This window comes from Cetorhinus maximus, chromosome 17 (genome assembly GCF_964194155.1).
Source record: "Cetorhinus maximus chromosome 17, sCetMax3.hap1.1, whole genome shotgun sequence".
Lineage (NCBI taxonomy): Eukaryota > Metazoa > Chordata > Chondrichthyes > Lamniformes > Cetorhinidae > Cetorhinus > Cetorhinus maximus.
The window spans coordinates 30,877,493-30,893,232 of NC_135895.1; the positions used below are offsets into that span (position 1 = coordinate 30,877,493).

General features: G+C 42.0%; 2 protein-coding genes across 3 annotated transcripts in view; one reads left to right on the forward strand and one right to left on the reverse strand.

Annotated features, from left to right (window-relative positions):
- pigb (phosphatidylinositol glycan anchor biosynthesis, class B) overlaps positions 1–7,751 on the reverse strand; it is a 29,444-nt gene extending 21,693 nt beyond the window's left edge. The window contains exon 1 of the mRNA XM_078560914.1: positions 7,462–7,751. Within this exon, the coding sequence (XP_078417040.1) occupies positions 7,462–7,591 (130 nt within the window). The 5' untranslated portion in view covers positions 7,592–7,751. The remainder of the gene's footprint in view (positions 1–7,461) is intronic.
- Positions 7,752–7,977: 226 nt separating this feature from the next.
- LOC144692282 (transmembrane protein 205) lies at positions 7,978–13,507 on the forward strand. Of its 2 annotated transcripts, none has more exons than XM_078560917.1 (4): positions 7,978–8,238; positions 10,049–10,194; positions 11,253–11,416; positions 12,351–13,507. In XM_078560917.1, exons 2-4 carry the CDS (start codon positions 10,074–10,076, stop codon positions 12,651–12,653), a joined length of 588 nt encoding a protein of 195 aa, XP_078417043.1. In that variant the 5' UTR covers positions 7,978–8,238; positions 10,049–10,073; the 3' UTR covers positions 12,654–13,507. The 2 variants fall into 2 exon arrangements, with proteins under 2 accessions (XP_078417043.1, XP_078417044.1); XM_078560918.1 differs by lacking the exon at positions 7,978–8,238 and adding an exon at positions 8,594–8,688.
- Positions 13,508–15,740: the final 2,233 nt, after the last annotated feature.

The window sequence follows — 15,740 nt, forward strand, 5'->3', positions numbered from 1 at the left end:
AAATCTCCAAACAACCTATCTACCCAACCTTTTAAGCATCACTTGTCCTGCTTGTGGCAGAATCTGCAGTTTGCACATTGGACTTACCAGTCATCTCCGAAGTCATCAAACCTGAGTGGAAGCAAGTCAAACTTGATCCTGAGGGACTGTCTAAGAAGACAACAACTCTCCAAAATATGCATTTCTGTACAGTTGTTATCTTTGGAACAGAGGAGACTGGGAATTAGATTGTGTATAAAATTGAGGGGCCTAGATAGAATGAATAGAAACAACCCATTCCCATTAGCAGAGAGATCAATACACGGGGGCCATAGATCGGAAGTAATTGGTAGAAGGTTTAGAGGCCTGTTGGTTTTACATCCAGAGGCTGATGGAAGTCTGTAACTTACTGCCTGAAAGGGGTGTAGAGTCAGAAACCCTCGCGCATTTAAAAAATGGTTCTAAAATGCAGTGCCATCTACCCAAAGATAAGTAATCCTATCACTGTACAAAACATTTACTCATACACAGCAACAGAACAAGTGAAGAGGACACTCAGAGTGCATACCTCCACCATGCTGTGTTAACTCAACATCAAAGTTATGCAGCTGTTCTTTGAAGCTTTTCCCAGCCCGGTTGATGCTCTGTAACTAAAGCTGAAAATTTTTTTTTTAAATTACGAGCTTCCATCTCACTAAGGAGGCATCAGGCCAATCCACGTCCAACAACCTGCCTGAAAACTCTGCTCACATTTTTGACAGCTGTGACAAATTCCATCACAGCAGCTGAGACAATCCCAACATTCTAAAACAATAAACAGCATTCTAAAGAAGTCAATTTGCCTGTCTCCCAATGTTAACGGATCCATTAAAAAATTCTAGGATCCGGATCCTCATCTTTGCCAAAAGCTAATCAATCAGTTCTTTCTTGGGCCATACCCTGTGTACTAAGATTCCATGAAATCCATCCATTAATTTTTGAGAGGTATTGTTTAAAGACAAACATACTAACAGGAGTGAAGACATTGCCTCTGCCCATCTTCAGTGAGAGAGGTAACTTTAATTCAAATATTGAAACTTATTGACAGGTACTATAAAAGCCAAACACTGTGGATGCTAGAAATCTGAAATAAAAAACAGAAAATATGGGAAATACTCAGCTGGTCCAGCAGCATCTGTGGAGAGAGAAATAGAGTTAATGTTTCAGGTCAAGGCCTTTCATCAGAACCAAAAAAAGTTTGAGATGTGTCAGATTTTAAGTAAATACAAAGACAGGGAAAGGGGGAAGAGGGGAAGAACAAAAGGGAAGTTCTGTGACTGGCAGGAGAGATTAAATGACAAAAGGGATGATGGTGCAAGCCAAATGGAGGTGGTAATGGCAAAGAAACAAAAGATGGGTCCGGAGAAGATGTAAATGGGAAAGCAGAGTCATCAACAGCAGCTGTCATCTGAAAAACTGAGGGCAAGGGTTATTATTGGAAATTATTGAACTCAACGTTGAGGCTGGAAAGTGCCTAACCGAAAGATGACATGCAGTTCCTCAAATGTATGTTCAGCCTTAATGGAACTGTGTTTTGTGGGGGGGTGGGAGGGGGGGAACAGAGAGAGAGAGAGAGAATGACAGAGGGCAGAATGGGAGTGGGGCGGAGAATTAAAATGACAGGAACCCAGAAGCTCAGGGTTACACTTATGGGCTGAACGGAGGTGTTCCACAAAGCAGTCACCCAATCTGTGTTTGGTCTCCCCTACACATAGGAATCTGTATTGCAAGCAATGAAATCAGTGTACTAAATTTAAAGCGGTACAAGTAAATCACTGTTTCACCTGGAAGGACTTTTTGGAGCCTTGTACAGTGGGAAGGAACCAGGTGAAAAGGCAGGCATTTAACCTCCTGCACTTGATTGGGAGGGTTTCATGGGAAGAAAAGTAGATGTTCTTGGCAATGGAGAAGTGCACCAGGGTGTCACAGAGGGAATGGTCCCTCAGAACGCTGAAAGAGGAGGAAAGGGAAAGATTTGCTTAGCGTTGGCATCATGCTGGAGGTGGCGGAAATAGGGGAGGATGATCCATTCAATGTGGAGTGTGGAAGCTGAGGACAATGAGAACGATCAGAGCGAACATCGGGAAATGGAATGTACATGATCAATAGCCCTGTCAACCACATTGGAGAGGAATCCTCAACTGTGGAAACAAGACGACATATTGGAAGCACTTATGGAAGGTGGCATCATCAGAACAGAGGAGGCAGAGAGAAACTGGGAGAGTGGAATCAAGTCCTCACAGGAAGTGGGGTGGGAGGAAATGTAATTAAGGTAGTTATGGGTATGTAGTGCATAGATGTGTATGGTGACAATATAGTGCCTGGAGGAGTCATCAATTTAAAATTGAGACACTTTGGGAGAAATTGTTCGAGCCACAAATGTTTTGCCACAGAAATTGGTTGAGGCAAATTCTAAGGTGAAATCGGATGAATATTTGAGGCAGAGGAAGATACAGAGCAATGAGGAGAGAACAGGGAATGGAATTAGTTTTAGGATAGAAACAGAAAATGACGGAAACACTCGTTAGGTCAGGCATCATATGTGTAAAGAAAGAAATAGTTTATGTTTTCATTAATAGCCTTTCATCAAGTCAGATGAGATTAGTTTGGATTGTTCAAGCAAAGGACTGGCACAGATAAATGGGCCAAATGCCAAATATCCTATACTATTCACCTCTATGATGACCTCTAGGATCCTGCGATCCATTAGAAAAGCTTCACTCCAGCTAATCACAGGCAGTTGCGTCCTGGCCAGAGACCAGGAAGGATATATATTTTATATATCTAGGTCAGCCTGGCTATTTTATAAAATTATTTTTTTTGTTTTTCCAAAATGGACAATTGTTGGGCTGATAAAAATGGCTACAGCTGATCACTTGCTGGTTTCTGGAAGATTCTAAGCTGTTTCAATGGACAAAGACTACCTTATCATCCTGGAATGTACTTGTATTGTCACATTCCAGCCAAGCCAAAATTCATAGACCATGGGCAGAATTGTCCCAGATATGCACTAAGAGCAGTAGCAGGCGGGAAAAAGGACGTTTTATCCGTTGGCCACAATGGCGGGGTTTTGAACCATATCATCCCAATCCCGCCTCATTAATCATGCATTCCTGGGAAATACATCGCTTCGCTAGCAGGCGGCCTCTGATTCACCCGCCAGACCGTCTCCTTGCCGCTTCCTCATGTTGGACACCATATTTAAAGTGCACCCGCACGCACACCTTTCAGTGCTTCCAGCCCAGGACTGCTGCACAGAAGATATGACCCCGAAAGGTGAGAAGATTTCAGCCCCCCACCACCCTCCCCCAATTCAGTGACACATCCCTTGGACGTCTTCTGGACACCACTGGAGCCCGCCGCGATGTCCTCTATACCCGCTCTGGCCACAGGAGGCCCATCAGTGTCATCACTCCGACTTGGGAGGCAGTGGCAGAGGTGATCAATGCCAACACTGCACAGAAGAGGTTCAACATCCAGTGCGGAAAGGATGATCTCATCCGTGCCACCAGGGTAAGGTGGCCATCTCATCACTCTAAACTCACACACTCACAAGCCCATCACACATTCACTGGCATCTCACTCACTGCCAGCTCAAGGGATATCACCACTCACACCCTCACCCATCTGGCCTCGTCTCCTCTGGAGACCGCTTCCTCAGCCCTCACCCTTTTAAGGCCACTCACACAGATCAACATGTGTCCCCACATACACCCTGACACCTCCCTTCCCCAGCTTCCCTTGCCTGAAGCCACTTCTCCCCCTTTCCCAAGCAAGCCATAGCCCTGCAGCCATTGAAAAGCCACCCCCACCTTATGGCTAGTCTCGTAAATAGAGACCTGCCCATGAGCTCCCCAAAAGTGATGTGGTAGTGCCTGCAAAGCCTGGCACTGATAATCACGAGTGCTGCCCGATGCAAAGTAAGCAAACAAGCCTCAAAGTCCCGAGTGAAGTGCAGCTCGCCAAGTGTCTGGCACTTAAGTTCAGTTGTGAAACATGTCGGCGTGATGTGCCCGGATATTCCAGCGAGCAGGGCTTATAACAATATGCAGAAATATCAAAATGACATTCCCGATGTCCGGTGGCAAGAAACGTGGCCTGCCATTTTTGGGTGGAGCAGATGAACGCAAACTGGTTTCACAATGGTGTGAAACCGATTTTTGGCCTTCCTGCCATATTGTCCGTTCACACATAACACCAACAGGGATGGAAAATTCCACCCGATAAATCGGCACTAGCCAGCTACAGACAAAGGTAGAGCTCTTTGTGACTCCTAATCTCCAATCTTGTGCTAATGGCCCCACCATTACCTGCTCCAAAACACAATGGGTTTCAACCAGGCACCTCATTAGCTTAATAGCTTGTCCCGAAACCACCATGTCACATAACCAAGACTTGAGCTGTTTGAATTCCTTTAATTATGCAGCTCTTGAATTTGATCTTCAGTCCCTGTTTGACCTCAGTAGCGAAGCAGGACTCCAGACAAGCAGCCTGCCTCTGTCTACCATTGTTTTCATCAAACAGGTAGTAACTGAAAGAGCTCTGTTCAGGTGAAGTGCCTGACCCTCATCTACCATCATGTGGTACCTTGGAACGTCTGTATCTCTGCGTTCAAGACAAATTCATCTCCAAGTGCCTTCTTCCATCATGGAAGTCCTCGCTTCTGGAAAATTGGATCACCCTGTAACAGTTCATCCTGCTAACCTCCGAAGGAGTACACCACTGGACTTTTGATTCTGGACTCATGTGAAACCATAACTCTTAATTTTATCATGGTCTTGCCCTGTACCCCTTTCTTTCCTTTATCCCTGGACATTGCGAAACCCCTTTCTCCCATTTTGCATGTGTGTAGAATAAACCAAACCTCTTATTTTACTTTATCTCGAGTTTGCTGTGGGGTTATTAACAGAGGATTGGATACCTCCAAAACTGAAGGGTTGGGGGAAAATGCACCACCACTTATAAAGGGGAATATCAAAAATCAAAAACACCTTTTTGTTTACGGACGGGTAGTGAGTGGAGAAATCAGGGCTGTTCAAAATGAATCCCTCTCCGATCCATAGCAACCTGTTGAAAAACATTTGCCGACCAGAGGGTGCATTCAGATTAAAGCGCACCACTTCTTTAGATCATACTATTGCATTTGGGACTGTATGCAATGTTTTTCATAGACACTTGCACGTTATATTGTCCATTGATAAGGTGCCGGACAAAAGATTAATACACATGATAAGATCACACGGAGTTAGGGGTGATATATTAGCTTGGATAGAGGATTGGCTAACCAATAGAAAGCAGAGAGTTGGGATAAATGGGTCTTTTTCTGGATGGCAAGCTGTAACGAGTGGGGTGCCATAAGGTTCAGTCCTTGGGCCCCAACTAGTTACAATCTATATTAATGACTTAGATTCAGGGATAGAAGGTACTAATTGTAGCTAAATTTGCAGATGACACCAAAATAGGTGGGAAAGTAAGTTGCAATGAAGAAATAAGAAACATACAAATGAATATGGACAGGTTAGGTGAATGGTCCAAAATCTAGCAGATGGAGTTTAATGTGGATAAATGTGAGGTTATTCATTTTGGTCGGAAGAATAAAAAGGCTATTTATTATTTAAATGGAGAGAAACTTCAGAATGCTTCAGTGCAGAGGGATCTGGGTGTCCTCATACATGAATCGGTGAAAGGTAGAATGCAGGTGCAGCAGGTAATAAGGAAGGCAAATGGAATTTTGGCATTTATTGCTAAAGGAATAGAGTATAAAAATAGGGAAGTGTTGTTGCAACTGTACAAGGCATTGGTGAGACCGCGCCTGGAGTACAGTGCACAGTTTTGGTCCCCTTACTTGAGGAAAGATGTGGTTGCATTGGAGGCGGTTCAGAGGAGGTTCACTAGATTGATTCCAGAGATGCGGGGCTTGTCTTATGAGGAGAAATTAAGCAGTTTAGGCCTATACTCGCTAGAGTTTAGAAGGATGAGAGGGGATCTAATTGAAGTATATAAGATGCTAAAGGGGACAGACAAAGTAGACGTGGAACAGATGTTTCCCCTTGTGGGGCATTCTAGAATGAGAGGCCATAGTTTTAGGCTAAGGGGTGATACATTTAAATCAGAGATGAGGAGGAATTACTTTTCTCAAAGGGTGTGAATCTGTGGAATTCACTACCTCAGAGTGCAGTGGATGCCAGGACGCTGAATAAATTTTAGGAGGAGATAGACAGATTTTTAATTAGTAAGGGGTTGAACAGTTATGAGTAAAAGCAAAAAACTGCGGATGCTGGAAATCCAAAACAAAAACTAAAATAAAAATTCCTGGAAAGACTCAACAGGTCTGACAGCATCTGCAGAGAGGAACACAGTCAACGTTTCGAGTCCGTATGACTCAACAGAACTAAGGAAAAATAGAAGAGAGGTGAAATATAAACTGGTTTAAGGGGGGGGGGGGGGGGGGGAGGCACAAGTAGAGCTGGATAGAGGGCCAGTGATAGGTAGAGGCAAAAAAGAGATTGCCAAAGATGTCATAGACAAAAGGACAAAGAGGTGTTGACGGTGGTGACATTAGCTAAGGATTGTGCTAATAGGTGACATTAAGGGTAGAAAGCAGGACGAGCAAGGTACAGATAGCCCTAGTGGGGGTGGGGTGGGGTGGGGGGGAAGGGATCGAAATAGGCTAAAAGGTAGAGATAAAACAATGGATGGAAATACATTTAAAAATAATGGAAATAGGTGGGAAAAGAAAAATATATATAAATTATTGGAAAAAGGGGAATCGGAAAGCGGGTGGGGATGGAGGACAGAGTTCATCCATTGTTTTATCTCTACCTTTTAGCCCATTTCGATCCCTTCCCCCCACCCCACCCGGGCTATCTGTACCTTGCTCGTCCTGCTTTCTACCCTTAATTAGCACATTCCTTAGCTAATATCACCACCATCAACACCTCTTTGTCCTTTTGTCTATGACATCTTTGGTAATCTCTTCTTTGCCTCTACCTATCACTGGCCCTCTATCCAGCTCTACTTGTCCCCCCCACCCCCAACCGTAAACCAGCTTATATTTCACCTCTCTTCTATTTTTCCTTAGTTCTGTTGAAGAGTCATACGGACTCGAAACGTTAACTGTGTCCCTCTCCGCAGATGCTGTCAGACCTGCTGAGTTTTTCCAGGTATTTTTATTTTTGTTTTTGTTATGACCGGTTATGGGGATTGGGCTGGAAATTGGATTTGAGGCCGAAATGAGATCAGCCATGATCGTATTGAATTGCGGGGCAGGCTCGAGGGGTTGAATTGCCTACTCCTGCTCCTAGTTCTTATTGGATTGGCAGCTGGGAAAAATCTCCCCAGGACAGTTCTCTTTTCGGGTTTTTACAAACTGAATGCAGCGAGACGAGATGCAATGACATCTGCACAGAGCAGTGGCAACTAGGCTGGCTGGCTGGTCTGTACCTGTCCCCAACTCCGAGTTGCAGCGCTCTTTGCTGTACAGCGTCGATTTTCTCTTTCTCAGCCTCACAGTTTCTGAAGCCGCGGAATGCCTGCCTCGGAGTGCCTCCAGACTACTCCTGAGTGTCTTCATTCTCAAACTCAGTGCTGGCAAGGGGAAGGAGTGCTCAAAGCTCCATTCTCTGACTCAGCTTCCTCTCCCGTGACGTCATCCCTCTGCGCGCGACACCCAGCCCAGCTCGAGCCTCATTCAAGAATCAGCGCGCCGTGCGCACGCGCCGTGCCGGCCGAACTTCCCCGCGGGGCCTGGGCGGAGCCACTGATGGATGCTCCCTCACCAGACAGAGAGAGAGAGGTTTGCAGGGTGACAGCTCTCCCTTCCTATTCCTCCCCCACCCCCGCCCTTCACATTACAATCACAAGGCCCCGTCCCTCAACGTTACCCGCCTGCTAAGCACAAGGTTTATGTTTTACAGTTCGATCGCGCTGGTTTCAAAATAAAACTGCCAGCCCCCCCTTCCCCATGCGTCTGTTTTGAAAGACTGCGAAGCACAGGACGGCGGGTGGTTTGGTCGATGCGCATGCGCGGTCGGACAGGGTGTGTGGTCAGAATCCAGCTGATTGGCATTTTCTCCAGGCGGCCACCCCAGAGCCAATCAGGAGAGCGGCAAGGGGGGTGGGAGAAGAATGCTGACATACAAGTTCGCATGAGAGTGCACCGCTGGAGCAAAGCAGACTGAATCCTGGGGAATAGCCTAGCTCAGGAAAAGCCATAGGAGGGTAAGCGCTCTGCATTTCATCCAAGTAATTTAATCTAGTGGGAGATTAAGCAGCAAACGTAACGGCAACGTTATTTTTATCCCTAATGTAAAGAACGAGTTTTGGGAAAATGCAAAAAGGGCCAAACGGATTCAAAGCTGAACTTTTGATTTAAATGAAGAGCAGACTATCAGTGAATCTTAATCTGGGTCTTTTTGACGTAAAAGCTGTATCTGAAACCCTAGAGTAACATTTGAATGCTTTATTTATCAAGGAGTTTTGAAAAATCTGTTTCATGGGAAATGTGTTCTTCAACAAAGGAATTGTGGTTTTGTTAAACTCTCGATAACTTAATGACGACTGCAACAGCCTCAGAAAATGGATTATCCTCACACAGTTCCCGTTGGCCATCGTACTTTTACCTCCCACCCCCACAACACACTCATCTACAAACACCACCCCCACCCCAAGGTCATTTTTCAGATCCATTTAATGCTGATAGTTCTCCAGAGTTTAAAATTGTTGATCAAAACCTAGATGAGCAACTCCGGTCTATCTTTTAATGAAAGTTGAAACTGCTGGCAATACACGTCGTGCAGAATCTGCAAAAAAAAGAGGTTATAACCCTTTGGTCAGATTTCAAAACTAGAAGATAAGCAATCTGGAAGAAAAGAGGAGGGGGGTGGAGAAATGGTAAAAAGCAAGAAGCGGGAATGCTAAGTTGCGTCACAAAAAAAGCAATTAATACATGTAATAACCAGCGAACAGTGTAATTGTTTATCAGTTTAAAAACAGAAAATGCTGGAAACGCTCAGCAGCGTCAGGCAGTATCTGTGGAAAGAGAAGTAGAGTTAACGTTTCAGGTCGATGACCTTTTATCAGAACTCTGTGAGAACTGAGCGAAACGTAGTACTATATAAAAAAGAAGCTGGAGTTTCTGGTGTGGAGTTCAAGTCATAATTAAATAAGCTGCATTGTTTAGAGTCAACAGTGCATGAGTGAGAGCTTCAGTAATCTTAGAGATGAAGTAGGGACAGAGGCACTTGGTGTTACGGAGGTGAAATTAGATAATTTTGCTGATGGATAGTATGATGGTTTGAAGCTTAGATCAGGGTGAATAAGGACACCAAAGCCGTAAAGATGGAGTTGGGGCTAGGATGCAGCATTTCTGACAGGATCAATCAATTTTCATAAATCTAAATAATGTTGCCAAGTGTTAGTAGTTGAGGATGACATAGGATCCAGAATGGAAAAGGTGATACGGAGCAGAAGGAAAAGCTATTGCAGAAAATCTGATGACTATGTTGAGATAGCCAGGACCATGTTTACGTTGAATTACATGGAATAATAGGACAAAAACAGGCCATTCGGCCCAATGAGAGCATACCGGCATTTATGCTCCATTCAAACCTCCTCCCATCCTCCCTCATCATATCTTAGATTTGCTTCCTTCTCCCTCATAGGCTTACTTAGCTTCTTCGTAAGTGCATTTAAAATATTTGCCTCAACGCGAGTTCCACGTTTTCACCACTCTGGATGAAGATGTTTCTTCTCAATTCCCTATTTGATTTCTTGGTGACGATCTCATATTGGTGGCGTCTAGTTTTATCTTTCTCCTCAAGTGGAAACACTTTGTCTCCTCTTATCAATACCTTTCATAATTTTAAAGTTCTCAATTAGTCTCTTCAGAATTTATTTTGGAGGGCACATAAAATTTGCAAATATATTTTGCCTTTTGCTAATCACAGATCGTGTCAGAGATAACCGTTTTGGTTTAACTTTCTTTCGGCATTTCACTTCCCTTCCATGTCTTCTCTGTAACTTGGTGCAGGATTTCTTCCTTCCTTGGTTGTGTGATGCCATCTGTGCCAATTGCCATGGCTACTGAAGGAGTACCTACAACATTTGCCAAACTTCTCCACCTGATGTTCCTATCTACATTCTGGGGAATGCAGATATGGGTCACATTTATATCAGGTAAGTGTCTTCTCCCTTTCCTTTACTGTAATAAATTTCCATCTTGAACTATTGTTATTAATGGTTAAATTTCAGGGTAAAGAACCAGCTATTAACAGGTTCAGATAATGTCACAATGAATGTGCATCTACAGCCTACATATGTGCCAGCACATTGGAGATGTCCAACGCAGTGGAATTCTACTTAATTGGTTCTACTGTGTCCTCCTTTTCTGCATCTCAAAATCCCTTTGTTCACCATTAGTGACAGTGCCTTATGCTCTAGAATTGCCCCCTACATCTCCCTGCCTACCTCCTCCTTCTCCAGTTTCTAACCCTAGTATAATTTTCATTTTTGTGACTGTCTGCAGCCTTTTTCAGATCTATTCATTTACCAGATTTTCCTGTCCTCAGCAGTGTACTGCAGGCCAAACAGTCTGTACTTCTTTTCCTGTGTCTGTAGCCCCTGTGGAATGGGGAATGAAGGGCTGCAGAAAAACTGTCTTATATTGCATTTTGAGGCTCTGCAGATGATTGCTTTGTAGTGACTATCTGTTGCATAGATTGTCCTTTTTTACTTTCCAAAGGTTTTGTCTCCCATTGAAATTCTGTTTGATGACTTGTACATACTGTGTGAAAACTGCTTTTCATAGTGAAAACTTCAGTCTGATAATTGTGATAGTCTTAATGTAGACATTTACATCCATAAATATGTATCCCCACACCCCGTTTAATATTAGCATCAAAGAACCTACAGTACTGCACTAAATATGTTTTTGTAATTAAGTTATTGCTGCAGTAAAGCTGTCTGAATGGCCACCCGTAATTGCTGTTTTCATCATTGCGAAATGTACTTAGGGTGAGGTAAGGGACTTCATGCAGAACTGTGTATGTATGCTGTGTAAATACAATATTGAATAAGATAACCTTTGTTGATAGCCTAAGACTGATTTTGTATGATGGATTATTTTCCTTATTTGAAGTTTCCTCTTTGCATTTGAAGCTATAGTCAACTTTGCATCGCTTTCACCAACAATAATTTATTCAGAGGTCCTTAATGTCACTTTGTTTGTTCTACAGGTCTGATCATGGGCAGTAACCTCACAAGACACACGTTTGGCTTCATTCAGAGCAGACTCTTCCCATATTACTTTCACCTCGGATCTGCCTGTGCTTTCTTTAACTTAACCATCTTTGCAATGTATCATCCCAGTGAGCTGTTAAATGAAGAAGAGACATTTCAGGTATCATACACAGTGCTCATAATCACACAAGATCTAGAATGGATGATAGCATGTTGGGGTTAATGGTCATTATTGTGGATGGGATGTAGCCCTTTCATTCAAAGCTATTGTTTCCTTTTTTCCAGGTCTACCTGGATCATGCTCAAACTCTCATCAACTTGTTCATAGGCTCTGCTGCTTTGAATAGCAGTGCAGCTCATTATTTTTTCCTTTTTGTTGTCCCTCCCTGCATCTATTTGGCTGAGGCAAGCTCAGTAATGGGCAATTGTTTTAACTCGCTATGCTGCGGCTGCCACATATTGGGGCTGTATTGGTACCTTGTCATCATACAAAGAAATTCGAGAGTCATTGAAAACTGCTAGAGCCTCCAGGGGATGTTGAGTAATGGTTGAATATTCTGCCAGAGTCTGGGAATAGCCTCTGAATTATATTGCTAGGTATACTGTGGAAGGCAATCGAAGCACTGTCTCATACCCTACTACTGCAGCTCCTTAGGAGGGCCAGGAGGGACTCTATATATTTACCTAGCTGTTTTTTTAAAAATGAGTTAAGGGATCTGTCATTATACAGAATGCAGTAACCTAGTTGAAAAATAGTGTTATGTTGAGGTCTGGTCCTTTATGTCAATCAAACAAGTACACACAGCAATACTCTCAGCCTATTTTAAATAGGTACAAAAGTATGAAAAAGACAGTATAGTTTGTTAAATATGCTGTTTCCATTGATTTTTTGCTTTGTTACTGAGGCTGTAAGTGAAAAGTGTTTTGATAGCCTTATCCTAACTCTCGATGATCATTCACCCATAATGGAAACCTGCCTTAAACTTGATCATTAAATTGACAGTTTAGAGGAAACATTGCCATACATTTGACTGATGTACATGATGTATTCAGTGATGATTCAAAATGGTTACACCCAATTTATTTTATTTCAGATTATCATTTTCTTCATCTGTGTGACTGTTGCAGGGCTCAATGCCCAATGGTTTGGTAAGATAACTTCTGAAATCATGGCTGATATGCATCTGATTGAACAGAGCTGTGGGCTGGGGAAGGATATTGGATTGACAACCAACAGGGAGGCTTATAAGCAGCTGAAGGAGAGGAACCCCAAATACAAGAAGTTTTCACACCAACTATCCCTGTATCACAGCGCCTCCTGTTTATGTAACCTGTGTTGCATTATCTGTAATGGGATAAGTTTGTACTACATGGCAGCCAAGTTATCCACATTATAAAAGTGCTTTGAGTAAGATATTTAAAGGTTGCATACTATGGTGATCTATTTACAAGTCATGGAAATTTGAAATGTAAACTACTTTGCCAAGTTGACTGTGATGGTGGACAGTAATTCAACATGATCTCTCCAATAATATTTTTTTTAAATGCTAGCGTCACCATTTGCAAAATTTTAAGCAGAACAAAAAGCAATGATGAGAAGAAGAAATTTTTAAAATCGAAGATGACAATGCTGCTGGAATTAGTCAACTGAGATCAATCTGGGGTGGTAGATTTCTGTCAAGCTATAGCCTCACCTGGTCTCCCAGGCAATGTATAATGTAGGATGTAAGTAAGTGGGCTATCATACTTTTTCACACCCACACCCCCAAATTGATTTGATTGCACAACTGCAGGAGTACAACAAAGGAGAATTGTGCTAGTGCATATCATAACCTTGTGAATGAACTGTATATGCTTGCGGCCAATGAGAATCTGTTATTGACTGGACTTAGATAATTAACCTGAATTGATATAGGTGAAATTAGAACATTTTATATAATATACCTTCCTAGAACATATTGAACTGGAACAGACTATTGTGGTCTATCTGGCTAGCCCCAAAGTTAAAAAAGTGCCATACACTATCTCTCATCTCTTTATCTACCATTTACCTAGTTCTTACCATTTTGATGACTATACATACCTCTATAGGCTGTCTGCCCCATATATTCACCACCCTTTGGATAAATCAACTTCTATAGATTGTCTGTCATTCTAAATAGTTGTATGAGACCTAGATTGAATATATAGTATGAAAAACACCAATGAATGTTTTCTAATGTCAATAAACTCAGAATTTTAAGAACATTAAGTAAGCTTTTCAAAGATCCATTATTGCACTTCTCTATAATCTGTTTTTCTGCTCCTTACGTATCATTTTGATTAGACCCAGAAAGTTCTGATATTAATATGGGATATTGTTTATTTTAATTATGTATAAACTGTCATGTGGGCCTAAATTTGGTTTGATGTGCAGCCTGTTATCAGTCAAGCCCATGAATGAAGTTAATCACACTGGCAGAAGAAATTCTCTGCCCGACAGCAGATATTACTCACAAACATTCCATTCATTCTGCAGAAGAATGACAGCATCAGAACAGCAGAAAATGTCAGCTGAGTTTACAGACTACTGAGATGAATTACAATGAAACATAGCATACCCTAACCCCAGTGTGGACTTAAAAGTTTATATTCTTAAAAATAGTTTCTGACTGGCTACTTGTGCATGTGCAGAGCAACAGCAGATGAGGTCAAATTGATTCCAACTATTTTTTTTAAGTTCATTGTAAAAGTATATTTTTTTCTGCTAACTTGCCCCCAAAAAAGTCAACAGAAAGAAAATAAGAAACAACTCATCTAAATTCAGGCTCAATCAGCAAACAAAGTACAAATCATGTGTGGGTGCACTATGTGCAGAAATAATGCAGGTTATCCTATACCAATAGATACACAGCTCTTCTGGCAAGTAGGTAAAAGTTGCTTAACTCTAACTCTGCAATTACTACTTACAACTCTGAGAATGCTGCATTCCTCCAAATCTGGCATTTTGTGTATCAGTGATTTCCTTCACCCCACCACTGGCAACCGTGGCCTCAGCTACGTAGACTTTAAGTTTTGCAATTTCCTCCCTAAACCGCACTGCACCTTCCTTTCTTTAAGATGCTCCTTAAAAATTATCTTTTTGTTCATGATTTTGGACATGGTTTGGAGTCAAATTTTGTCTGGTGACACTCCTGAAACACCTTTAGGATGTTTTACTGCATTCTAAATACTGTTTAAATGCAAGTAGTTGTTGTAATGTCAAGGAAATAGCATTCTTGATAACACTCACTTACAATGTTATAAGTTGAGCTCAATACAAGAGAGTCCAAAGTCAGAGGTCCCTACACCAAACAGCTTATTACAATTCAGTTATGGCTGTATTTATTAATGCTGAAACTCTAGGGGAGTACTTCCTGCACATGCTTAATTCAGTCTCAGTATCAGGAGTGTCAACTGGCAACATGAAAGCAAGTTGACTTGATACAGACTAACAAAGTTCAAGTTACCATTTTTTAGTGCAGACCTCAACCAATTGAAAGTTCTTGTATCTAGTCCAGCCTTCATTTAGCAATGGTTCATTGTCTCAAATATACCTCTGATGATTCAGTAAATAAAGATATATAATCAGGAAATTTCAGTAAATGAGACTCTCAACTTCCAATGTGGAGAAGTTATTGTAATATTTAGCTTGTCATTTTTGGCAAAAATCAATGAAAACAATTCTTAGACTAAAATTTTTAAGCAAAACTTAATAACTCAATGTGGGACTCAATGACAACACTGGGTTTAACAGTACCATTAGACAGTAATTGAGCTACCTGCACAAACCTTAACACAATTGATCTGGCTGAACGCGGGCTTTAACCTCCCTTCCAATGTCTATCTAGGTCGATCAATGGGACCCACAGCAAGGTTTTAAACTCAGTGACGCGCAAACTAAATGTGTAGATTAAGCCTGTTTTAGCATTGCTCTGAATACTTTAAGATGATCCAAACTCCTGACGCTGAACAGAAAAGCATCAGGATCAGTTGTGCGTGTGCCAGCAGCCACAGTGAGGATGAAATGAGCATGCACAACTATTCCTGATGCCTTTCCAGTCAGCGGCAGGAGTTACAGTATATTGCAATTCAGCTGCAGTCGCTGCAATCTTTAACCAGTTTACTTTGTATACAATCTTGAACATCAGTCAGAAATCTTTAGTTTATGGAACCAGGCCTTAAGTCATCACCGTAAAACGTAAACTGATTCTCTCCCCACATAGCTGCCTGACTGGAGTGTTTCCGGAATTTTCTATTACATTGCAGAATTCCAGCATCTGCAGGATTTTATTTTTGTTTTTAATTAAACAATTATTTGGTATTTCAACAACAGGGAGGTAACTGTCTCTCTCTGTAAGCGATGGTGCACATAAAGCCAACAGAGAGAAGGTAAACTAAAAAAAATCTGTTCTACAATTTTTGCAACTTGAGTTGCTAATTATTTCTTTACAGTAATTGACCAA